Below are 24251 nucleotides of genomic sequence, written 5' to 3'. Positions count from 1 at the left end.
TTGATTTAAACGTTTGTTCTGAAGCACAGTAAATAATCGTCGTGCCCCTCTTCGTGCATTCTGTCTGCCGACCATATTCCCCAGCATATCTAAATAGATAGTATGAGTTGAGATTCACTAGAAATATATGGAGTTACCCGGAAGCCAAGTGGATAATTTTCTATTCGCTTCTTCTCTTGTCTGAAGTTTTTCTTCAAGTTTTCTGGGTTCTTTCAATGTGAATGGCCCACCTTGTGGCCATAAACTATCTGTCATTTTGTTGAGATAGAACACAAGCATTGGTAAAGAACCCAAATACTTGACTGTCTCCCTTAGTTTTCGTTCAATAGTGCCTTCCAGGATTTGTTGAATAATAATCACAATGGCCTGTCTTCTTAACCAGTTTGTCTTGTCTTTTAATTCAAACATTTCAATAAACAAATCACACAAGGGTTCTGTAAATCGTGTGATGCCTTCTTTGATGACTTCAGGGTAGTTATTCTGTAGCATCATTTTAGGTGATTCTTGTTGAGAGAATTCCATCACTTGTTCACCCAAGCGTTGAGTGATTAAATCCAACATGGAAGGACCAATCAGAATATCATCAATGCCAGCAGCCACTGTCTTGTAGATATGATGCATGAATCCTTTTGAGGGTTTTTTTTGAAGATTGTCATCTGCCATGGATTTCTGTAGGTTTTGAACAGAAGGAGAACTCAGAGACTGTAGGGAAGCACTGGATGTACTGGTGGCCATGACTGTATGCTGAACAGATGATTCATCTTCTGCTGGATTGACAAAGATGTTTTGTTGAGACAGAAACAAGCGAAACTCTTGACTGGCACAAATCTCTTTATCTTGCACTAACTGACGTAGATATTTCTCCAAGGCCACTCTTCTTGTTTCCACTAAGGGCTTTTGTAGTTTAATAAACGGCCATCGACCAGGAAATTCCATCCATCGAACAGCAGGAAAAAGTTCTTTGAGTTTAGTGTGAAGTGCCAAGAATTCACTGTATCGTCTGGCCACAATCCAGCCTGACGCATAATTTCCATCCAGACCCAACTGTTGAATCTCAATCACATACAGTGCAAATTCACCATGTTTATCAGACCCAATGGTGGCACTGGTAATATGAATCTGTGTGCGTTGTGGCAATAAGACATTTTCAGATTCTTGAAGTTCGTATTGTGATTTTTGGTATTGTATCTGCTGCAGTTCTTGTCGGAACATTGTTTTGGATTTCTTGAGAATACGAAGTTCTTCCAGTTTCTCTTGTGATTCTGCTTTTGTGATCAGGGCATCCACAATGGCTTCTTGGGCTGTAAGCTTCTCGATTTCTTCAGATAATTGTTGGACTTTGGTGGCTAGCATCAAATCGCCTGGTGGAGCAAAATGGACGTTGGTTTGTGAGGAATAAGAGGTCATACTGGAGGTTTCTTCTGTTGAACTCTTGCTATCATTGCCTGTCATGGACTCTAACGAATCATGTTCAATTTCACTGATGGTATTCGTGCCCCCTGAAGATGTCCAGCTAGGCAGTGTATAGACATTCTGAACAGGTAAAGCCGTACTGGACTTGACTTGAGAACCACCCAACAACAAGACAGAATGAGTCGGCTTTGTCGGTTTCTCTTCTGGCTCTGTCTTTGTGTCCATGGTATTGCCGTCCAGAATAGATCGTAATTCTGCTTCTACTGCATCTACTGTGTTTCTTCTGACCAGTCGATTGGGTACGACCATGTCCATCAGAAACTCATCTTCATCTTCTAATGATTTGATAGAAGAAGGCACTGATAAAGGTCGTTCTTGTCCAAACATGTTGGAAAACGAAAAAAACTTGGGTTTGATGGAATCACTAAGGGCACGTTGATGGCCTCTTGGTCTTTCTTCAAAATAAGATGATGTCTCTGGCGTCATGCGGGGTGATTCATGAATCGATGCTGGACGTGTCTTTTGGTTATAGCGTGTTGATTCGTCTAGACTATGTCGTGTGTCCATATCAGGTGAATGCAAAGGAGGTGCAGACGACAAGAACTTAAAGTAAAGATCAGATCGCTTAAAGTAAGGGAAATGCTCTTTTTCAATCTCCCAAAAGACATGTTGTTGAATACGAGACAGACGTAGACCCAGTTCACGTACATGATCTGAGAACAGACTGGGTTGAGTCATCGAGGCTTCTGCAGAGGCAATACTTTGCTTTAGATCATACACAAGCGTATCAGACACATGCAGGCGATGAGGTGCTAATTCAGTAAAGTACATGTCGTGGACCATCTTGGTGTCCTGTAAGAATGTCTCTAAAGGATGATTGACCATACTGTTGAATCCTTCGACGGTTAGCCAGAATTGAAGTTTGACCATATCACCTCGTCGATCCATGAATTCCATAAAATAAGATAAACCTGATGTGTTGGTCAAGATGTCTCTGAGACCCATCCCTACAGTAGATTGACTGGTACTCTGCTTCCTGCTAGAGAATAACTGGGTAGTTGATTTTCGCTAAGGCAAAATAAGCCACAAGGGCAGATGGGTTCACTGTTCACTTACAATATCAAATTGTTCGCCTGACAAAGTAGCAATTCGCTTATCCACTCTTTTTTTAGCTACCCCAAGACGATTGATATACATCATCACATCTTGTACTTTTTCTCCATCCACAATTTCCTCAGGGTCTCTATCCGCTTTTTACTTTTGTTGAGTCATAGCCTACATGTCACTTACCAATCAGTGTCTTTTTTTTTCTGATTTGTGTTTGAATATCATTACGCACTCGCTTTAGGTCCAACAAGTTCTTTTCTTCCTGAATAATCTTGAGGAATTCCTGAAATGTACGTTTGCCTGTCCTGTCCATCCCAAACACGCTCTTTTTACTGGTAGGTGAGAAAGAAGAAGGATCCAAGGGACTCTTTCGTTCTTTGGCCATGTCATCTTCCTCTTTGAAAGACAGATCCACGGCTGTATCTTGTTGTGTAAGTACATCCATGACTTGATCAATTTCATGCGTGGAATGTCGATTCAATACTTCACGTAACTGTCGCACCATCTTTTGTTCCATGATGGCTTTCCCCAACTAAGGAACATGGTCAGTCGATCCATACGAGCCACTTGTCACTTACATAACTATCAATCGTCTGATTCCAGAAATCAGGATCAGCCAACATATCCAACACAGGCTGCAACACGACATGACTCACGATTTCTCGGACCACGACACGCACAGGTCCACTGGCCAGTTCATGCGGATCGATCACGAGCGGCAACACACGTTCCATCAAGCCTCTTAAGTAGACCATCTCGGTTGGTTTGGTCGTCACAGCACTTGTCGTTAAGGCTTTATGGAGCTTGCCTTGTCGAAACCGACTGGCTAACAAGAGATCGAGTTCATCGGATTGGGTGACAGATCGCTCGAGTGACTTGCCACGCAAGGATTCTTCAGCCGCACGAAACTCGGCAATGTGGAACGTGATGCGTGGTAAGATACGGTTCAGTAAGATGTGTAACAGGTCGGCTGAAGACAGTCGTTGGGCCAGGTGAGATGCAGAGGCACGTATCAGACGATCAACGGTGTTTGAAAAAGAGGGATCGGCTGAAATGTGCGTGTACCAAGACTGAATGAAATCACGCATCAGGCATGACAAGAGGGTATTGAAGGCAGTATTGAGTTCTTCATGCTCGCTCAGGGGCTCAACTGTGTTGGGTTCTTGAGGGCGAGACTGGTAGACAAACTTGAGTGGTTTAAACGTGTCGATGCGATGATGAACTTGTGGAGACACAATGTAGGTAATATAGACATACAATACGATCGTATGGAGTGCTAATAAAGCACATATCAATAATAAAAGCATACACAATCCAAACCAAACATGAGAGCAAAAGCTAAATTGGACAGAGACCAATAGACCCACGATGGCCAACAAGACAAAAGAAAACATATAAAGAGAAAACCCGCCTTGTGCAACCAGTTGCATGTTTATATCTTGTGACTGGAATAAAATCTTTTTTTTTTTTTCTTTAATCATGTCTAATTCAGATCAACCTACAGGTGCATTGGATGCTGTGTTTGTCGAATCAGTCGACATGCCAGAAGGTTCTGTGCTTATTCAAGGACCTGATTTCAACAAAAAGCTTTCATTGTCTGATTTATTGGGTGCTTATAAACAAATTGGCTATCAAGGCAGTAGTCTTGGAGAAGCCATAGATATTGTGAAAGAGATGGTAAGAGAACACTATCAGGCTAATATTCATTGAAATGCATTAGAGAAAATGGAGATTATCAGATGAACCTATTCAAGCGGACGAAGCAAAAGAATACCTGGATCCTAAAGTGAGAGCAGAGACCAAATGTAAAATCTTTTTAGGCTATACATCCAACTTGGTGTCTTCTGGTCTACGTGAAATCATTCGATTCTTAGTACAGCATCAAATGGTTGATGTGATTGTGGCTACTGCAGGGGGTGTAGAAGAAGACTTTATCAAATGCCTTGCACCTACCTATTTAGGTGATTTTGCATTAAAGGGCAGCGATTTACGTAAAAAGGGATTGAACCGTATTGGCAATTTATTGGTACCCAACAACAACTACTGTAAATTCGAAGACTGGGTTATTCCTATTTTTGATGCCATGTTACAAGAACAAAAAGAGAAAAACAAGGTCTGGACACCCTCAAGCATGATTCAACTATTAGGTGAAGAGATCAAAGATGAATCTAGTATTTATTACTGGACATCCAAGCACAAGATTCCTGTCTTTTGCCCTGCAATTACAGATGGTAGTCTGGGTGATATGCTTTATTTCCATTCCTACAAGAATCCTGGTCTGATTGTAGACATCAATGCGGATATTCGTGCCATGAATAACCAAGCTGTGTTTGCTAAAAAGACAGGCATGATTATCTTGGGTGGTGGTATTATCAAACATCATATCTGTAACGCTAATCTGATGCGTAATGGTGCTGATTATGCAGTTTATATCAATACAGCACAAGAATTTGATGGAAGTGATGCAGGTGCACGTCCTGATGAAGCTGTGTCTTGGGGTAAAATCCGTGCAGACAGTAAATCATGCAAGGTCTATGCTGATGCTACACTGGTCTTTCCTTTAATTGTAGCAGAGACATTTGCCAAAGAATTCCATCAATAAACATATATATAATGTAGAATCATTTATTTAATAGAAGTTAAAGGTCTCTGGGAGTAGAACCAGGTTGTGAGGTGTCTGGGAAAGGTGTGGGTGTAGTTGAAGTCTCAGCATGAAGTGCTTTTTCAGCTTGTTGATTCTCAAGCACTGTATTCAGACGTGCCTATAAAACAGGATGAATAAATAAGAATAAATCTAGGGTAGATAGTCATTACCAATTCTTCATGAAGTTTGCCTTGTTTCTTTAGTTCCATACGACGGTTGACAAGCATACCCACATTCACCATATAATACACTAAACACAATATAAATAGGCCTTCCTATGTTGTATCTCTTACCTGTTGTACCAGCCAACAAAAGAACAGCAGACTTTTGAGCAATATCAGCTAAACGACTTGTAACAGCCATTGTATTATGTGAAAGAAATGAAAAAAAAAAAAAATCTCCAGACAAGCCAACCTGGCCTCAAAAAAAAAATGTCCAAATAAGGTAGACTCTACCCGTATGCACATGACGTATCTTATTTTTCAGGTAGCCCTTTTTTTTTTTGTTTTTTTTTTTCTCTCATCTCATATTATAATGAATCTCTTTTTTGGTAAAGCCAAGTCAAAAACAACAGCCAAGGATGCCATCTACAAATTACGTGAAACACTAGGCATGTTGGAGAAAAGACAAGCCTTTTTAGAGACAAAAGCAGAGAATGAACTCAAGATTGCTAAAGCTAATGCTACCAAAAACAAACGAGGTAAGTATATATCGCTATACATGTCTATATTCATCTCTGTCTAGCTGCTTTGATGGCACTTAAGAGAAAAAAGACTTATGAAGCCAATATCGAGAAAATCAATGGGGCTCGTATGACGATTGAAACTCAAATGATGGCTATTGAAAATGCTAATGTTAACTTGGAAACCATGAGTGCTATGCGTGCTGGTGCTGAAGCCATGAAGAATATTCATGGTTCCATGTAAGTATCTATATATATATGTGTGTGTGTATGTATATATAATTATTGACCCAACAAAATCAAAAAAAAGGGATATTGATAAGGTGGATGCTACGATGGATGATATTCGTGACCAAATGGACGTGGCTAATGAAATTTCGGAAGCTATTTCTCGACCAGTCAATGTGGGTGATGAACTAGATGAAGTAAGTACTATCTCTCTCTCTCTGTGTGTATATATATAATAGACATGCTTAAACAAATAAATGAAAATAGGATGAATTGTTGAATGAACTGGAAGAATTGGAACAAGAAGAATTAGATGCCAAGATGTTAGAGACACCTTCACCGGTTGTATCTGCACCCAATGTGCCTATGCATGTGCCTGGTAAGTCATATATTCTTTTTCTTGTTTTACTTATGGTTTTAGCTCATAAAGTTACACCTGAAGAAGATGATGAAGAAGCTGAACTTCGAGCACTTAAAGCAAGTATTGCCATGTAAATTCTATAAAAAAATAAAAAGTGTTCTGTGCTATATCTATGTGCGGACTTGGAAATGAGTTTGAGAAACAGTTGGGTTAAAGATTCATGCAGTGAAATACCTTTATTTATTTATGATACTTTACTTGTACTAATGAGAATCTATACTTTATTGACTTTATGACTTGACTGATACTGTCTATTACAATGAATCACTCTGCTATTTATAGTAAAGATGCTGACACATGAGAAAGACAATCATTTTGTAAGTAGGTATGTTACCTCCTGAAATGAAAAATGCTCCCTTGGATTGATATATGTTTTTATTTCTCAAGTTGTTATCATCAAACTTCATTGTTTAAGTCACTCTATGTCTAAGAAGCAAGGTTATGAACTTATATTTGCTACAATGTTCTTTCTTTCCTATCGAATACACTTGACTAAAGGACTGTCAAAATTTCAAAAAGGATCTTCGGTCGGTCTTTGAATTATACAAAAAGGCACACCATGTGTCCTAATATGGTTCTTCTTCTAGTATGGATCCAAAAATCATTCATGTTGAAAAACTATGCAAAGATATCACTTTAACATTCAATAACACACACCTTCTAATACAAGGAGATACAGACCCCTATTTTAAGCACAAGAGAGGTAAGCATGAGTAAGCTGATCTTCTTATTCACTTGATTAGCAAGATCATCACGATCCTGTATACCAACCAATACTACTACACCTGTTCAAGTAGTGTCTATATCTTATCTTCATATTCTACATGCCATGTATCATCATCAAACCAATATGATTCAAATTGCTACTTTAGTCTCAGAACCATTCTTTATTTATAAATTTATGTATACTGTCAAGGACAATGAACAACAAAAAGCCATTGATTATTGTCAGTACATTATGGACTGTGTTTATCGAGGTTAGAGTGACTTATGATAGCTCATGGTGCTTATGCTGCCTATCTAGACTCAATTGCAGAAAAGAAACTGTTGGTTTTGATCCATCCATTCAGTGGCCAAAAAAGAGCCAAAGCTATATTCCAAGAGAGTGTGAGACCATTGTTGGAGGCAGCTAAATGTACACTCGAAATACAATGTAAGTTATCTTAATTCACCATAATGACTGAATGACTTTAGACACAGAACATCAAAATCATGCGTTTGATATTGCTAAAAACAAAAGAGACTTGGAACAATGGGATGCTATTGTCACTGTGAGTGGAGATGGTTTGATTCATGAAGTGATCAATGGACTCCTTCAAAGAACAGATCACGTGATTCAGAAAATAGCATTGGCTGTCATTCCTGCTGGTACAACGAATGCGTTATCTATCTCTATGCATGGCTCTAAAAAGGGATTTGATCCAATCCACTGTGCACTCCAGATCATTAAAGGTAGTAGACATGGATAACCATGAGTGCTTATGTGTGAAACTAGGTCGTCCTTTAGCTTTAGATATATGCTCCGTAACTTATGATGATCATCATTATTATTATTCATTTCTTTTTCAATATTTTGGTATGGCTGGTTTAAGAACAGACTATTTAAGGCAAGTAACATTCAATAAGCTATGGACTAAATTATGCATCCTATAGATGGATGGGTGACTATCGTTTAGTAGTGGGTTTATTGCAAGGCATCTTGTCTAATACATCGTATGAGATGGAAGCATCTTTATGGGTGATTGAATCTGATAAGACAAAGATAAAAGCATCTTATCAGATGAGCCATGTAGCTGAATGGCATAGTCTGAAACCCAAGCAAGATGCACTACCTTGTCTCACTGAACCTGTGCCTGAACATTGGGTGACTATCAAGGACAGTATTTGTATCTTTTTGGCGAGTAAAGTGCCCTTATTGAGCCGTGGTATTTTATCGCATCCTTGTGCTATACCCAATGATGGTCTATTGGACTTGATCATTGTACGTGCTAAACAAAGCATGTGGAAACAATTGAGTGCTCTAAATCATGTGAATAAAGGCAAGCATATGGATTTAGACCATGTAAGTAGGGCAGTACATTTTCTTTAAACCTAAATATATACAGGTGGAATACTACAAAATCAAAGCGTTTCGATTGACACCTAAAATCAAGCCTGGTCAAGATGCCTATGTTGCTATTGATGGTCAACATATACCATTAAAGCCATTCCAAGTACAAGTGCACCCTTGTTTAGTATCTGTATTGAGTTTAAATCCAACTTTTACACCTTATGAATAAAGCACTTGAGCTATAAACTTTGACTGAATAGTGCCATAAAAATTAAGCCAACCCAACAAAGATTCGGTTGGTTAGACTCGTCAAACTCAATGGTTCAAATGTGTGTGGGTGTGTGGGTGTTGAAAAGATATTTTATTTGAACAATCTATTTGTAACTATATTATTGTTGTAATAGAGACACAAGACAAATCAATGCTTTAGCAATTTAAAAGAAGGTAGCAATCCATACAAATCTTTGTCGTTTTCTTATGCAAATGAAGGTGCTTCAAAGTCTATTTCTATACGCAAAAATACTTTAGAAACCTAAAGACAATGTTTACTAACATCTACGGCACCTTTGGTGTTGATTTGAACCAAAAAAAAAAAAAAAGGCAACTTGTAAAAAATGGTCATTTTGACCATTTGACCAAAGGGTATTTACCCATAAAAAATCTTAAGATTGACAACTCTTGTTCTTTTTTTTTAATGTTACAAGACAAAAAATAGAGCTATTGACAAGCTTAAATGCTTAAAATAAGCGCCGAAAGCTCTAGTTTATGGTGAATGTGTTTGTTTAACAGTTGTACTATAAAGATAGTATGGTAACAGCGAAAACCCTTTTATAGGTTCTTGCATCTTTACTCAATATCTTGGCAGGAAGGTTGTTGTATCCTGCATATCAACAGACTCAGAAAGCAAAGATCTATAACTTTTGTCACTGTATCAGAGCCCACTATCTGCGTCTTGATGCAGTTCCAAGCAAAAGCTCGATTTCTGATACGGCAGGAGGAAGAATTGAAGTTGTTTATTTCAATCTCTACAAAACGCCATCTGGTATGTTCTATATTCATTTCCCCCCCCCCCACATTTACATTAGAAAATGCTTATTTTTTCTATCTCGACATGCTCTCTAGCGCTCAAAATAGTATAAGGTGCTTTAGAAAGACCCATTTCTAACGCATTTTATATGACATCTAGAGCAAAAGCTCTCAAAACACTGCTTAAACACTGATTGCTTATGAGTAGAACTTACTGTAATACTTGACAACTTTGATGACAGAGAGGGTAGTTTTGGACATAATTTACAATGGATGTCTTGTAGGAGATGGGTTGGTTGTTTCAAACACTGATACTTTTTTCTCTGCGTAAGGAGAACTTACCACTTCTCAATGGTTTTTTGTGAGATTAGCCCATCAAGCATTCAATCTTCGAAAGTGAGCCCTTTTTTTGTGCGAATGATACTTTGATGCATCAGATATGCACAAAATCAAAAAGACAGCCAAAAAGTCTATTAATAAAAAATAGAAAGAAAGCACTGAAATACTTGAAAATAGCACAAATCAGTTCTTTTATGTATGCTCAAACATAAGGAACTCAAAAAAAGGAATTGGAAGGCAGAAATGGTGGCTTATTCTAATAAACACTAGCGCCTGCATTGGGCATCATGTTTGTCCTAATTATTCAAAAATGGATTGTAAAAGAAACTTTGTTTATAGATCAAGATCTTATAATAAACTTGATGCTTTAAACATTCATAGATTGAAAATTAAACGCCTATTAGACACATGATATGTTTATATCAAATGTCATTATAAAAGGTAGAGTCCACATTTTAAAATTTGCTTTACTGTTTGTGCTTAGAAACGTCATCAGATGATTCAAGAATAAAGTTGTACTTATCATGATACTTTGTTATTTTCCTTATTCTTTATAGTTATAGACTTTGAAAAGAAATATTAGGTTCATTTATGAGTATGAACACGCAAGGAACGAGCTTAAAGATGAAGCAATGTATTTTTCTGTTGACTATCTCACTTTCTAATAGAAAAAAAAACCCTCCTTTCAAAAAAGACCATTTGTTTTGCCATTATATTCCAGTGCCCTTTAGTAAAAAATATGTCGATATGGGGCCATACTACATACATAAAAATGTAAATGACAGTAAGTGTCTTGTGCAACTTAAAAAGTCGTTAACTACTAAGCTTATACTAGTTTATGGTTGCATGTTGTAAAAGCCTTGTTGTCTTGTGTCAAAACCAATTTAATCATGCTTAAGATTCCGATGTTATTGCTTTGCCTTGAACGAACTTTTTCATTCACCAAGTATTCAGTATATGTGGCCATTGTTATATTCTGGTTATTAACCTCACTATACAAATGCTATATTTCATTGTAGCATATCTCTCTTAGTCTTATCAAAGCGATTTCCTTCTATACAGTGTCTCCCTTTCTCTTTAGATGTGTTTGTACTATTTAAAATTTGTCAGATTGGGATATTTTTGTATTAAGCCTTTAAGGCTGGTTTTGCAGATTGCCTTGATGTAATTTATCATGCTTGTAATTCGTACGCCAAAACAGAAAGAAAGAGAAAAAATCATACTTTACGAAATGAATGCATGCAGAGGACTTTAGCGTTTTGTGCCCCATACTTGTACAACTAAAGTATACAATATTCGATCTTTGTCAGTTATACACTGAACCGAAATAAGAATTAATCCAATTTTATTGTCATTCGACCTCAGCAACAAAGGTGTCATGACCCAAGAGCCCTTTAATATGCCAAGATAATACCTAAAAGCGTTCAGTTCTTTGTGGATGATTCGTTGAGCTGTTCATTTTGCGATAATATATATAGAAAGAAATCAACAACGATTATGGCCACCTTTGGTATCAATCACAGCTTGGTATTGGTTGATCATATTGTGTAGTAATATGAGTATAATGAGTTGAAGCAACTATGCAATTGGGAGAATTATTCAACTACTTCCTCATATCTGTGTTAATATTTTGTATACACTAGTCCATATCTGTTACTAATTTATTTCTCTCTTTTATCTCCCTTGTAGTCTCTGCTTTTTCTTATAATTTGATGTAAGTAACCATATAAATATTATTCATGTATCTCATACTCTGCTTAATTTCTAGTACTTATTTTTCCACATGAATTTTTTTTTTTCAATGAAGTGCAAATTTGATATATAATTTAGGTAAGGAACCCTTAAATTGTGGGGACCCTTATCTTTTTCTAATCCCTTCTCTTATTGGTCTCAGGGTTCTAAAGTGTGGGAATTCTCGATTGAATTCTGCCCAGTATTTCCTTCTTTTCCAGCTTGGAAATAGGATGCAAATTACGTATAAAAAAGATTACCTAACGAATAAAGATGGGAATTTTTGTATGCAATTTGGAATTTTTTTTTTTAGACAATCACCTTGTACAGTCATCTTCTTGTTTAATTGGTACTTTTTACCTTTTTCTTTTTTCATCCTTTTACAATGTAAAAAAAGCAGAGAGACGTGTTAAAACACAAAAAAAGAGGAAGGGAAAATGCGGGGAAGAGATTTCTTTTTTTTTTCTTTCTTTTTTTCTTTTTTTCACACTAGCTTGTTTTTTTTAAACCGCTTCAAGTTTGATAACAAACGGTCATGTTTCATTGGATAGACCCTGATTTATTAAACATGCTATAAAAAGAGACCCTGACGCATCCCTGTTTTTTTCTTTATTTTCTCTTTTCCATCTGTTTACATTATACCTTTTTATACATGCTTACAAAAATAAATACACCACTTGTGCAAGTCGTTTTTTTAGGTCTTGTCTGTCTCTGTTGTCCTGGTATGTTTAATGCCCTTTCAGGACTCGGTGCAGGTGGTTCTTTGAGTTCAAATATAGGTTTGGTTGATTCAGCCAATGGTGCATTGTACGCTTGTTTTGCTATTGTTGGCTTCTTTGCTGGTACATTTACAAATACGGTTGGTGTCAAATATACTTTGACTGTAAGTATGAAACAATTCATGAATCTATATTTACTCATGTACCCTAGATTGGCTCGATAGGGTATGCTATTTATAGTGCTGCTATGTGGGTTTATGATCGTAAACAAGTTTCAGGCTTCGTTATTGCTGCAGGTGCCATCTTGGGTTGTTGTGCCGGTCTATTTTGGTCTGCTCAAGGTGCTATTATGATGTCCTATCCTGAAGAAAAGAACAAGGGTAAATACGTAGCTATCTTTTGGGCTCTATTTAATTTTGGTGGCATCTTGGGTTCTGTCATTGCTCTCTGTCTTAACCTGGAGAATCAAGAACATGGTGTATCGACAGGCACATATACTGCCTTTGTGATTGTGATGCTCATTGGTGTTGCTTTTTCATTGGTACTCGCTAAACCGTCGCAAGTGGTTCGAAGCAATGGCACGCGCGTTGCTATTGCCAAAGCATCTCACTGGAAGACCGAATTAAAAGGCGTATTGCATGTCTGGAAAGAATGGCGTATGATTTATTTGATTCCTGCCTTTTTAGCTTCCAATTGGTTTTACTCTTACCAATTTCGTGTGAATGCTGTCTATTTTGATCCCTCTGCAAGAGCATTGAATGATACCATGTATTGGGGTATGCAAATCATAGGTTCCCTCTTGATTGGTTTGTTGCTCGACAATCAAAGTATGACACGTCGTGGTCGTGGCTTACTGGCACTTTCTATTCTGTTCTTGATATCAATGGGTGTGTGGGCAGGCGGATTTGTGTTTCAATTGACGTTTAATAATGATTACAGCACGCCTATTGGTTGGAAAGATGCTGGGTTTGGTGGTCCCTTTGTGCTCTATATGTTCTATGGCTTTACAGATTCTATCTATCAAAGTTACATGTATTGGTTGATGGGTGCTATGTCAAACGATGCTTCTCTGTTGGCAAGATATGCTGGATTCTACAAGGCAACACAGTCTGCTGGTGCTGCTATCTCATTTGGTATTGATGCTGTCAATATCCCCTTACGCTGGGAATGTCTTATTTGTTGGCTATTGATGCTTATCTCTTTCCCTTTGATTGCTGTTGTAGCTCATCATGTCAGTGAGACCAATGAGCAACCACAAGAAGAAGATACACATTCTCAAGATGAAAAAGCATATATTGAACAAACAGAACAAGAACATACATTTGCATAAAAATAAAACAATTATCTTTCTTTCATAAGTAATTCATAGATATCATGCCTGACTTCGTCTTCATCATAGACAGAGAATTCACTTTTCTTACTTGTAGAGCACGTGACCATAGAATGATGGTCTTCAGGTTGTTCAATATGACTATTCTTGATATTGTAGCCCATATTCTGTAAAATAGCTGCTAAATGCTTCATAATATCCATATATTGCTCTTGGCTGAATGGAGCATGACTAAACCGAGCCAGTTCATAGCCTTCTAGATAGACTGTACCCAGTTGTTTATCAATCAAGTTTTGTTGGATCAAGAATTCAATATATTGTCGTACAGGCACGTACAATGGGCGAAAGTATTCTGGATTGATACTCTTGGCCACTTGTTCTATAGAAAGCGTCAGTGAGCCTTACTCTAATCCTACTCTACTTGCCCACAATAGCGGGTGTTCTTGCTACTGCTTGCTTAAAATCAAGCCCTTCAAAAAGAGGAGTCCCTTTCAATGATCATGAGTTTATCATGTGACAACAACAGTTATCTTACCTGGTTTAGCCCAACCTATAGCCTGTATATCTTCTGGCCTTGGTTCTGCTTGTTTCTTGATGTACTTTGTTTCTTCAAACCCTTGATTGATACCAAAAAATACTTTCTTTGACAGAGTGAGTTGATATCATTCTCTAGGTTTTATTTTACCTTGGGTAGATCTTGTTGTTGAATAGGAATATAGAGCTTAGGGATATCTTGTAATGAGGCTCTGACAGTCAAGAGTCGACTGCATGAAAATAAAATAGAAGCCAAAGCTAAAAAAATATAACTGCTACTGACAACCAGTAAGTTGCGGTAATCAAAATTGCCTGAATACTCTTTGTTCGTCAGTGTCTGAATCACAACATCAGAAGCAGAGATGGCAATACAGAGTGCAGTCAGAAATATCAAAAAGAACAGAGAAGCAGTGTAAAGATAATGTGGCCATTTTGTAGAATGCATCTCAAAAGAAGAAAGAGGACTGTTTCTATTTTCGTTTTTTTTTTCTTTCTTTTTTATTTCTTATGCCACCAAAGCAACAGAGTGCCATTAATAGTGTTGTGACTGACTTGATTCGAGCAGCAGCAGGTGCAGGTGCTCAACATGTGGCAGATGAAGATGTCGATAAATATGTAGCTGACTTGATCTTAAAAGAAGCTGAAGAGAAACGTAAAAAATACAAAGACATAGGTGTAAAAGCCTATTTACCAGAGTAAGCACAAGCATGCTCGATGGAAACAAAGCTCATTCCATTCTGAACAGACCAACACAGAAACCCAAGCCCAATACGCGATTCTTACTGAATGTGGTTAAAGCAACAGACAGTCATAATCAGGCGGTTATTCGAGCCAATGAAGAAAATGTCACTCGATTACGTAGAGAACGACTTGAGAGAGAACGACATCAAACAAAGAAAAGAAGATCACAATCGCCTTTCAAGAGACACGAATCTCGATCCACTTCCAAAAGACATAGATCACCATCACCAGAGCACTCCAGATCAGAACGCGATACCATGGACCATGGTCAACATTTACATAGTCATCATCGATCCTCATCCTCCAAAAACAAACATAAACATCGATCCCCTTCACCGCCTCAGTCGGTTCAATACAAAGGACGAGGTAAAGTGAGAATCAATGTGTCTTCAATGGACAAGTATTTTTCAAAAGGGTATGATCCTTTATTAGACATTGATTCAGACCAAGAACAAGTTAAAAAGGAGAAAAAGAAGAGTAAAAAGAAAAAGAAAAAGAACAAGGATTCAGAAGATGAGATTGGCCCTCATCCACTCTAGACCATTTTATCCACGAAAATGCTTTAGTGTTGTCTACTACACGTTAGTACTGATTTCAATAAACCTGTTTTTTTTTTTTTTTTTTACTTCTAATACTGCTTCAATGTCTTCTGGTTCAATCATTCGTCTTCTGCCTACATGTTGTTCTGTATTTTTTACTAACTGGTCCATGAAGATTAAGAAGTCAAGATAAATCTAAAGATCAATCAGTCACTTGCTTTTTTTTTATAGAGAAAAAAAAACATTACCAAATCGTCTACATCAGGAGAGAGCTTGGAGTGAAGTCGTTTACTAACACCAGCTCTGAAGTTTTTTCGAGCCTTCTTTGGTACTTCTGTGCTGATTTTGACCATGATTCAGAAGAAAAGAAAAGAAAAGAAAAAAAATTAATTTTGGAATCAAGAGATTGTATCTCCGTTATTCTTAGATAGACCATTGTATTTTTATATGAACCAAAGACTATCTTTCATATTTTGTCTATAAGTGAAGACTATCTCTACTTTATTTAACATGGAATGTTTAAGCTTGGTAGGGTCATACTAAGAAGAAAAAAAAAAAAGATTATGCACCATTTTTTAATCGCCGCAATTAGGTACCTTATTATTCTTGTGTTCTTTTCTCACATTCATGTCTTTTGAAGCAAGACTCTGTCGTGACATAGTAAAAGAAGACTTTGGAGAGCACTCTGCAGTAACTACCTATCACGTATTGCTTTACCACTCACATCTGTCTTAGTTTGTTGTTCATGAACTCGTCTTAAAGGGTCGTTCAACACTCCATGACTTGGCTCGATTCACCACTTTCTCTGTGAAACGAGTGCGAGAAGTATTGGTAGCACTTATTCAACACAGCCTTGTTTATTTCTCAGAACCAACAGAAGGTAAACCAAGAGACGCGACCTATTATGAAGTGAACACAAATCAAATTTTAATGCGTTTACGCATGGGAAGAATGATGCGGGTCACAGAAGAACGTTATGGCAAGACAGTAAGTATAAATTGAATGTTGAGTGATTTTACAATCTGAAAAGGGATCTGCTATATGTCAACTCTTGTTCTTGAATGGTAAAGTCAAATTAAGTCAAGTACAAGCATGGGCAAGAACCAACGATACAAAAGATAAAGATGGTAAAATACATACAGACATACAATAGACATCTTATTTTTTAGAGGCTACTTATACAAAAACATTTACCAAAATGGCAATGGACCAGTTTATTACAGCTGTCTTGCCTCAACACAGTCGATCTGTCATGGATCAATTTCTGGATGCAGAACAAAAGGAATTAGCTAAATACACGATTACAACAGCAAATGATCTTGTCACTATCAAATTGACAGCAAAGAACAATGTACAGGCAGTGTTTGAACAGAATGAATACATAGGCATCGTAAGTGGACCCAATATCCAATGAAGTTTAGGCTGACATAAATCATTTAGAAACGCAAGGCTGTAGATACATTAGCATCTGAAGCTAAAGTAAGGAAATGGCATCAAAAAAAAGTAGTCTACTGATAGACTATGTTAGCGATTTTCTCAAGACACTTCTTTGAATCAAGAAGATAAGGTAAACATAGTGTGTATTGAATAGTATGATGAATACAGTGATAGAAAAAAGAGCTGATCTATGAGATTGACCCTACTATGTTCTTTGCTTTCAACTATCATAAATATAACCTTTATTTTCGCAACCTAGTAAGTGCCTTTACACTACTCTTTTTTTTTTTATGTTTACTGATCATCATCTTGTTAGATGATGGCTGATTTTGCAACTACAAAAATCAATAAAACAGCAGGGATTGTTATCAAGACATTCTTTCGCCATGGTCGAGACAAAATGAAAGATATCAAAGAAGATTATTCACGTAAATAGCATTCAGTTATATCATACTGTCTTATACTTCTATACTACTATTAGCTTCAACAACTGCAAGCCATATTGCCAACATGTTGGAGCCTGAAGTATTTAAGCGAGGTGATCTTGTTCTTCCAGGCCAACCAAGTCCACCTGTCATTCAAGTAGTGGAAGGCTATTTCCAACTCCTTCGATCGGGCGGTTTCTTGGCTTTACGAGATGAATTGGGTGCAAACCAATATGCAGTGAATTTTAAGAGACTACGCTATCTGATGAAACGACATATTCTGGAGGGTTGTATTACAGATCGATTTGGTGTGGCCTGTTGTCGTATTGTAAGGATCTTGTTGGATAAAGGAAAATTAGATGAATCTCAAATACAAAAGTTGTCCATGTTGCCACTCAAGGATGTCAGGCATAAATTGGGTATTCTGATAACACACAATCTAATAGAAATACAGGTATGAACTTGGAAATAATTCCAACTGACACTCTGCATAGGAAGTACCTCGTTCAGCAGATCGTGCACCCAGTCGATCTTTTCATTTACTTTATGTGTCCCTAGAGAAATGCTTTGCTGAACTACTCCAAGATGTGTATCGTACCCTGGGCAACCTGCAACAACGTAAAAATGAAGAACTCTTGAGGCGCGTTAGACTATTGGATAAACTTAGTCGTCAAGATGTGATCGAAAACATGACACTGTTGAATGAGATTGATCGAGTAGAACTGGCCAAGATGGAAAAAGTAGTTGAAAGACTAGAGACTTCAAAGGAAAGATTGGATGAGATGATCATGATTCTTAAAGACTTTTAATAAACCTTTATTTCGTGACTGTATTAGATAATAAGTGGCTTCAACGGAACCTGAATCGCGTTAATCTCTTCCTATATACTACGGATAGTCATGTCAAGACTCCTTGTAACACTCATACGATCGCGTCATGGTATAGTTCAGCAGCCACGCATAGGCTGTGTACGGTTGATGGCAACACGTCGATGGGCAACTGGATCCACGGACATCAAGTCCAATATGATTCAGTTTCTTTATCAACATAAACAACGACCTCTTCCTACTACTGAAAAGAATGTCGTCCTGACCAACTGTCCTCATTGTGTCAGAGTACGCAAAAACAGTTTTGCAGCATATTTGGATACTGAAAAAGGCACTTATAAATGCACCACTTGCCATACCAAAGGATCCTTTTCTGAATTCTCTCGAACGCTGATAAAAAAACTAGGTTCTCATGAAATTGATTCGATTGGATCAATTCATGACACGAAACAAGGCTTGACACGATCCGATGCTGATATTCAACGCTATGTTCAGTCACTCAAGGAAAACACCAGCTTATTAGCACAAGTAGAAGCCAATCATGGTATTTCAAGTGATACATTGGAGGCATTTGGTGTAGGCACCATTCAGAAAGACGATCGACAGTACTTGACATTGCCTCAGACAACCTTGAGTTTCACCGACAACCAGTTCAAGCTAGATACAGTAGGACTTAAGCTATGTGACATGGACAACCAGATTGTTGAAGCAGATCCTCCAGTATCTCATAAAGACAGTGTGGAAGGGCTCTTTGGTTATCAGACAGCTAGCTTAGAATCAGAGAGTATCATCTTGACGCGTCGAGAAATGGATGCCATGGCTGCTTATCAAGCTACTCAGATTCCTTCTGTCTCTATTCCTTCAGCTAATTATCAACTTCAGGAATCAGTCCTTCCCTTATTGGATCGATTTAAGCGAGTGTATCTCTGGTTAGACGATGATGTTGAAGGACAAATGGCTGCTGAACGATTTGCTCGGAAGATAGGTGACCACAAATGCTTTGTGATCAATACACGCCAAGGAGATAAACAAGGTCCTTTGAATGCTCATGATGCTCTTATGCAACATAAAGACCTAAAGGATATACTAACAAAAGCAAAAGAATTTAAACATGATCAAATTGTGGATTTCAATGAATTAAGAGAAGATATCTATAATGAAGTACTTCACCCTGAACAAACTCGCGGCATTCAATCCAAAGATCTGCCTTCTTTAAATCAAATTCTCAAGGGACATCGACCAGGAGAATTGACTATCTTGACAGGTCCTACTGGCTCAGGCAAGACAACCATTATGAGCCAACTTAGTCTAGACTATTGTAAATCAGGCGTACCTACTTTATGGGGGTCTTTTGAGATCTTGAACAAACGACTTGCCAAGAAGATGTTGTATCAATTTGCAGAAAAAGATCTTAGCAAGAGTCCTGAAGATTTTGATCAAGTGGCTGATCAATTTGAACAGGTAGAACAAGCCTTTGTTTATCATAAGAGAATCACTGATAAGTTTTTATATGTGTAGCTACCACTCTATTTCCTCAAGTTCTTTAGTAGTACAGCTATCAAAGATGTACTAAAAGCATGTCACCATGCTGTCTATGCTTATGATATTCGACACATTATTCTCGATAATCTACAGTTCATGCTGTCTCAACAAGCCACGCATTCACTCGATAAATGGGAACTTCAAGACCATGCTATTGCTGAAATTAGACGATTTGCTACACAACAAGATGTCCATATCACACTTGTTGTTCACCCACGAAAAGACAGTGGTGGACAAGAAGAATTAGATATTCATTCTATCTTTGGCAGTGCTAAAGTGAGTCAAGAAGCAGATAATGTCGTGATTATCCAAAAGACAAGACACGACAAGCGATATTTAGATATCAAAAAGAATCGTTTTGATGGTACATTAGGCTCTATACCTTATATATTTGATAAAGATACATACAAGGTAACTTTTGGTTCTTTCTTTCTTTCTTTTTCTCTCTCTGTCTTTCTATTGACTCACTATGTTATTAGATTCAAGAAGTTCCAGAAGAACCAAGAATGAGACGCTCTAAACAGACAGTAGAAAAAATAATGAAGAAAGCACTATGAATATAATATAAGATCACTTTATTTTTGTACACTATGCCAACTCATCAATTTGTTCTTCAAGAGTTTTAAACCATTACCCTGAATGATATGATGTTGTTCATAAGTCTCTATCCATTGACGCGCTCTATCATGATCACCTTGTCTATGTGCTGCCTTGACTAAGTACCAAACTGTTCTTTCATTCATGTCTACACCCTTTTGTTTCAATAAATTCACCATTCTTTCTGCTGCATTCAGGTTCTTGTTGAGAATAGCCAAACCACGTACCATAATATTGAGTGTAACAACAGTAGGCTGCAATTGTTTTGTGTCAATAGCCTCTGTCAATAGCTGGAGTGCTTCTCGCGGTACTTGGTCTCTTTTTGATTTATGGTAATGCAAGAAATAGAAATCAATCATCATATTGTAAATATTCATTTCGAATAAGCCTGTCGTATTGTGCTTATTCAACAGTACATTCTTGAACATAGAGAGTGTGTTGGTCATATTATCTGACTTGATAAGACTGTACATGATAACAGATTGTAACACATGATTGGTAGAACTAGAATTGACAAGTTGACGATAAAGATGAGCAATATCTTCTATATTGTTGTTGGTGCGTACAAGGCCATGGATCAATGTGGTGTAACTGACAATATCAGGCTGGGGTATACGACCAAATAGATTGAGAGCAGCCTTCACATTCCCTTGTTCGCATAACCCCCGTAACAACAAATTCCAAGTATAGACAGAAGAAGGTGTCTTTTGAATAGCTAATTGAAGTATATCGATGGCAGCCTGTGTCTGTTTTGTCTCAAGTAAGGCTGCTGCTCCTGTGTTTAATAGTTGTTCATCAATCGAGACATGCTGGATAGTGCGTTCAAATGCTTGTACCAGTTGCTTTTCTAGAGGGTGCTTGACAAGCGCTTTAAACAAGATGCGAACCAAGACAGGGTTGGGTTCAAATCCATTGTCTGCCATCAATTGAAGCCATTGATTTAGAGCATACCATTGTTTGTGCTGTGCTGCATGTTTGATCAAAATATGATAGGTAGCACGATTTGGTGTAGCTCCTTGTTTAATAAATCTGTCAAAGGCACACGTAGCATCAGGTGTTGACAGTTCAGCACGCATCAGAATATTGTATGACGCTGTGTCAAGCTGGATATGTCGTTCCTTCATCACAGTCAGTACATGTTGCATATGCTCGAGTTGTTTGGATCGTTGACATTTTGCAAGTAAGGCATTATAGAATGGCATCACATCAGTAGCTTTACCCTGCAAAGGTAATGCCTGTAAAGCAGGTACAATATCCTTTGAGGCTGTATAATTCGAAAGTATAAATGTATTGAACATATCCAGCCTCCATTGTTGATACTGTGAGCCACATATCTTAATGACACTCAATACTGTATTCATAGGCCAATAGGTGCCTGCATCCAACATGATCTGCCGAAGATGTGTGTTATAATCTACTTTTTGTCTGATCATACAATCAAACAGGTCTACGATTTGTTGGGGCGAGCAGGAACTGAGCCGACGAGAGAATGCCTTGTAGTTTTCTATTGACTTGTGTTGAATGATATCTTGAACATCTTTTTCCAATCCAGTGGTAACAACTTTAGCACAAGCAGACGTTGGTTTATTAGTAAGGGCTGTATTGATTGTACGCGATAAACCAGGGTATCGAGCAATGTGCTTGTGGTTTACATGTAAATAAAGCAAGTATTTCTTTGAAAAGCATAAACAGGAACGAAATGCCATCCCTTATACATGCTATTCTTTAGCAGAGAATTTCTAAGGAAAAAAAAAGGGCCAAAAAAAATCCAGGGTTTGTGAACTTACACTTACAGCTGCGTGCAAAAGAGGCAAAATGAGTTTTAAAAAGGGCCCCACAACCCAAAAAAAGTATATAGAATGAAAAGCATTTATATATAATAGCAACCATAAAATATAGATATGTACTAAAAACCAGTTAATGAAAGACGCTTATGACAAAGCGCTGATTATGTAGATCGACTATTGTATTTCTTCCTTCTTAATAAAAATTTTACTGTTATTACTACTAAACATAACATAAATAATCCTATATATCATAATAAACTGTATGAAGTAGCAAATCCTCTTCCTAGAATCCCAGAAAAAAAACTGGCAAGCAGACAGTCAAAGCAATTCTCGAGTAATTCGCAACCATCAATAAATTCACTATTGTCATCAACAAAGCTGACAAGAATAGATTACATTCCAAGAGTATTAAAGGCGGCAAATATAAGGATAGTCGAAAATTGGGTGATTTGGAGCGACAAAAACTTGCATTCACCGCCTGAAATGAATGCCCCTACCTTAGACTCTCTAGTCTCAGAAATGGAGGATTCAAACTCCGTCTTGCCAGAAGTCAAGAGGAAAGTTTTCACAACTATCTCTTAGATGAAGCCAATTTGCAAAGTACGCATAAAGGTCGTTACAGTAACTTGGACATTGAAGAGATTAGAACTATCAGCATTGAAATCGATCACAATTCCAAAGCTCGTGACATTCAAAAGTCAATTAGCATTGGAAATAGATACAACAAAGTAACTGTCCACGATGTAAACAACCTTGTGATGATCTGACATAACATAAGTCTTCAACTACATGATAAAAGATATCATACTCTATTTACACACAGTACATTCTGAGTACAGTTAAGAATTGATCCTTGTATTATCTAATATAGAGATTATCTAATACACTTTGTAACGCATACAATGTACAGACAGACAAAAGGAGAATTATAAGTCTCTTTGTTCTAGGAAATCTGTCAAAAGACATTAGTAAGTCAAATCTCATATACAAGACATTAACTAGTACATAAACCCTCATAATATAGTTTGATTAACACTATCTGAATTTTTTTACATAATAAAACTGTACAAACAACCTTAAAGTATTCATATTTGTCTTGTATTTTTCTATATCAAATTATCACAAACTGTTGTGAGATAAAGAGAGAGTAGATATTCAATAAAAGAAAAGGTGAGAATACAGAGAAAGTCCGTTAGAGCTTGTATAGGCTTTTTATTTCTCCAAGAAATGTTGATTTCAATTGCTATAAAATGTCGAGGTATTTATACTTTTTCTTCTCGGTCAAAATATTGTTTTGGGGTTGGCTTCTTGACTACGGATTGGTTTGTCAGATTAAGAGCAATCAAGAGAAAAGTCTTTAGAGGAAGTTGGCAGCTCAGCCAATAGTACATGATCTAACCTGAACTTGAATAAACTATTACATATTTGTTAAATGCCAATGCTAATGTATTTGTCAGCTCTAACTGTCACTTTATGAATGCCATAAATAATAACAGAGTCACTGGGCTCATAATCTCTGACTATGAGGATGATGTAGTACTTCTAGTAGAATGAGTGAATGTCAGTGACTATAGATCCATTGCAATTGCCATAGATGTGATCTGGTCTTTTGCCATGATCATCATTTATTGATCTATGCATATGAGTTTATATATGTTCGCAACAACCGGCTCCCAACCTTCTTTCAAATGAATATCCAGATGATACCCCTTAATCTTCGTCAAACCAGTCACCTCAGAGAAACAGTGTTTGAATTCTTCAACAACAGACACCAATAATGGATCAACACCATTTTTTTTTTTTTTTTTTTTTTGTATTGAATGAAATTTTATTAGTAAAAATAAAAACATTGAAGGATGGTCAAGTGTACACAGAGTGAAGTGACTTGCCATATAATTATCTTTTGTATTGTCTATTAAGCAGTTTTGTTCTTCATTTTTGATGTCTTGGGTATTTCTTTGGTGATTCTTTTGGAGATTCTTTCAGGGTCAAAGGGCACTCCATGGAAATGTTGTTGGAAATGACCGCCCCAGATTGATCTGATAATTGTCGCAAAGAAGTCGAATATATTGATCTTGACATCTAAGTTGTAAATGAGGTATCTTGATAGTGTGAGATTTTTAAGATCTTGG

General features: G+C 37.2%; 11 protein-coding genes across 11 annotated transcripts; 7 read left to right on the top strand and 4 right to left on the bottom strand.

Moving 5' to 3' along the window:
* Window positions 1–117: 117 nt before the first annotated feature.
* On the bottom strand, window positions 118–3950 carry B0P05DRAFT_591920 (PXA domain-containing protein; the record flags this gene model as incomplete). Its single annotated transcript, XM_051582951.1, has 4 exons — window positions 118–2481; window positions 2530–2663; window positions 2704–3052; window positions 3099–3950. The coding sequence occupies 4 exons, from the start codon at window positions 3948–3950 to the stop codon at window positions 118–120; spliced, it is 3699 nt and encodes a 1232-aa protein (XP_051429905.1).
* Window positions 3930–5143, top strand: B0P05DRAFT_562749 (deoxyhypusine synthase). The gene is made up of 2 exons (XM_051580630.1): window positions 3930–4197; window positions 4241–5143. Exons 1-2 carry the CDS (start codon window positions 3949–3951, stop codon window positions 5120–5122), a joined length of 1131 nt encoding a protein of 376 aa, XP_051429904.1. The 5' UTR covers window positions 3930–3948; the 3' UTR covers window positions 5123–5143.
* On the bottom strand, window positions 5144–5545 carry B0P05DRAFT_562747 (uncharacterized protein). Its single transcript, XM_051580629.1, has 3 exons — window positions 5458–5545; window positions 5335–5414; window positions 5144–5282 (listed from the first exon to the last, which is right to left on the bottom strand). Exons 1-3 carry the CDS (start codon window positions 5525–5527, stop codon window positions 5160–5162), a joined length of 273 nt encoding a protein of 90 aa, XP_051429903.1. The 5' UTR covers window positions 5528–5545; the 3' UTR covers window positions 5144–5159.
* Window positions 5546–5674: 129 nt separating this feature from the next.
* On the top strand, window positions 5675–6628 carry B0P05DRAFT_562742 (Snf7 family). The gene is made up of 4 exons (XM_051580628.1): window positions 5675–6086; window positions 6157–6271; window positions 6342–6453; window positions 6496–6628. The coding sequence occupies exons 1-4, from the start codon at window positions 5917–5919 to the stop codon at window positions 6567–6569; spliced, it is 471 nt and encodes a 156-aa protein (XP_051429902.1). The 5' UTR covers window positions 5675–5916; the 3' UTR covers window positions 6570–6628.
* A 452-nt stretch (window positions 6629–7080) lies between these two features.
* Window positions 7081–8797, top strand: B0P05DRAFT_641652 (ATP-NAD kinase-like domain-containing protein; the record flags this gene model as incomplete). Its single annotated transcript, XM_051583782.1, has 7 exons — window positions 7081–7198; window positions 7239–7472; window positions 7520–7648; window positions 7690–7947; window positions 7991–8102; window positions 8149–8557; window positions 8601–8797. The coding sequence occupies 7 exons, from the start codon at window positions 7084–7086 to the stop codon at window positions 8772–8774; spliced, it is 1431 nt and encodes a 476-aa protein (XP_051429901.1). The 3' UTR covers window positions 8775–8797.
* A 3490-nt stretch (window positions 8798–12287) lies between these two features.
* B0P05DRAFT_449786 (major facilitator superfamily domain-containing protein) lies at window positions 12288–13636 on the top strand (the record flags this gene model as incomplete). The annotated part of the gene is made up of 2 exons (XM_051573870.1): window positions 12288–12524; window positions 12572–13636. Coding segments are annotated over 2 exons (1302 nt in total), but the record flags the coding sequence as incomplete, so codon positions are not given.
* Window positions 13637–13701: 65 nt separating this feature from the next.
* Window positions 13702–14669, bottom strand: B0P05DRAFT_480216 (uncharacterized protein; the record flags this gene model as incomplete). Its single annotated transcript, XM_051575113.1, has 3 exons — window positions 13702–14053; window positions 14112–14178; window positions 14456–14669. 3 exons carry the CDS (start codon window positions 14667–14669, stop codon window positions 13702–13704), a joined length of 633 nt encoding a protein of 210 aa, XP_051429899.1.
* A 62-nt stretch (window positions 14670–14731) lies between these two features.
* On the top strand, window positions 14732–15504 carry B0P05DRAFT_591913 (uncharacterized protein; the record flags this gene model as incomplete). The annotated part of the gene is made up of 2 exons (XM_051582950.1): window positions 14732–14919; window positions 14970–15504. 2 exons carry the CDS (start codon window positions 14732–14734, stop codon window positions 15502–15504), a joined length of 723 nt encoding a protein of 240 aa, XP_051429898.1.
* A 594-nt stretch (window positions 15505–16098) lies between these two features.
* Window positions 16099–18197, top strand: B0P05DRAFT_562718 (uncharacterized protein). The gene is made up of 9 exons (XM_051580627.1): window positions 16099–16491; window positions 16535–16631; window positions 16674–16894; window positions 16945–16983; window positions 17033–17071; window positions 17116–17199; window positions 17258–17369; window positions 17423–17820; window positions 17861–18197. The coding sequence occupies exons 1-9, from the start codon at window positions 16435–16437 to the stop codon at window positions 18173–18175; spliced, it is 1362 nt and encodes a 453-aa protein (XP_051429897.1). The 5' UTR covers window positions 16099–16434; the 3' UTR covers window positions 18176–18197.
* Window positions 18198–18265: 68 nt separating this feature from the next.
* On the top strand, window positions 18266–20245 carry B0P05DRAFT_591910 (P-loop containing nucleoside triphosphate hydrolase protein; the record flags this gene model as incomplete). The annotated part of the gene is made up of 3 exons (XM_051582949.1): window positions 18266–19654; window positions 19712–20146; window positions 20222–20245. 3 exons carry the CDS (start codon window positions 18266–18268, stop codon window positions 20243–20245), a joined length of 1848 nt encoding a protein of 615 aa, XP_051429896.1.
* Window positions 20246–20310: 65 nt separating this feature from the next.
* Window positions 20311–21630, bottom strand: B0P05DRAFT_480142 (uncharacterized protein; the record flags this gene model as incomplete). The annotated part of the gene is made up of 2 exons (XM_051575109.1): window positions 20311–20751; window positions 20812–21630. 2 exons carry the CDS (start codon window positions 21628–21630, stop codon window positions 20311–20313), a joined length of 1260 nt encoding a protein of 419 aa, XP_051429895.1.
* Window positions 21631–24251: the final 2621 nt, after the last annotated feature.

The sequence above is a fragment of the Gilbertella persicaria genome, assembly GCF_025201335.1.
Source record: "Gilbertella persicaria strain CBS 190.32 chromosome Unknown B0P05scaffold_66, whole genome shotgun sequence".
Classification (NCBI taxonomy): Eukaryota; Fungi; Mucoromycota; class Mucoromycetes; order Mucorales; family Choanephoraceae; genus Gilbertella; species Gilbertella persicaria.
Note: the sequence above shows the minus strand (reverse complement) of the source record. Positions and strands in the feature narration are given on the sequence as shown.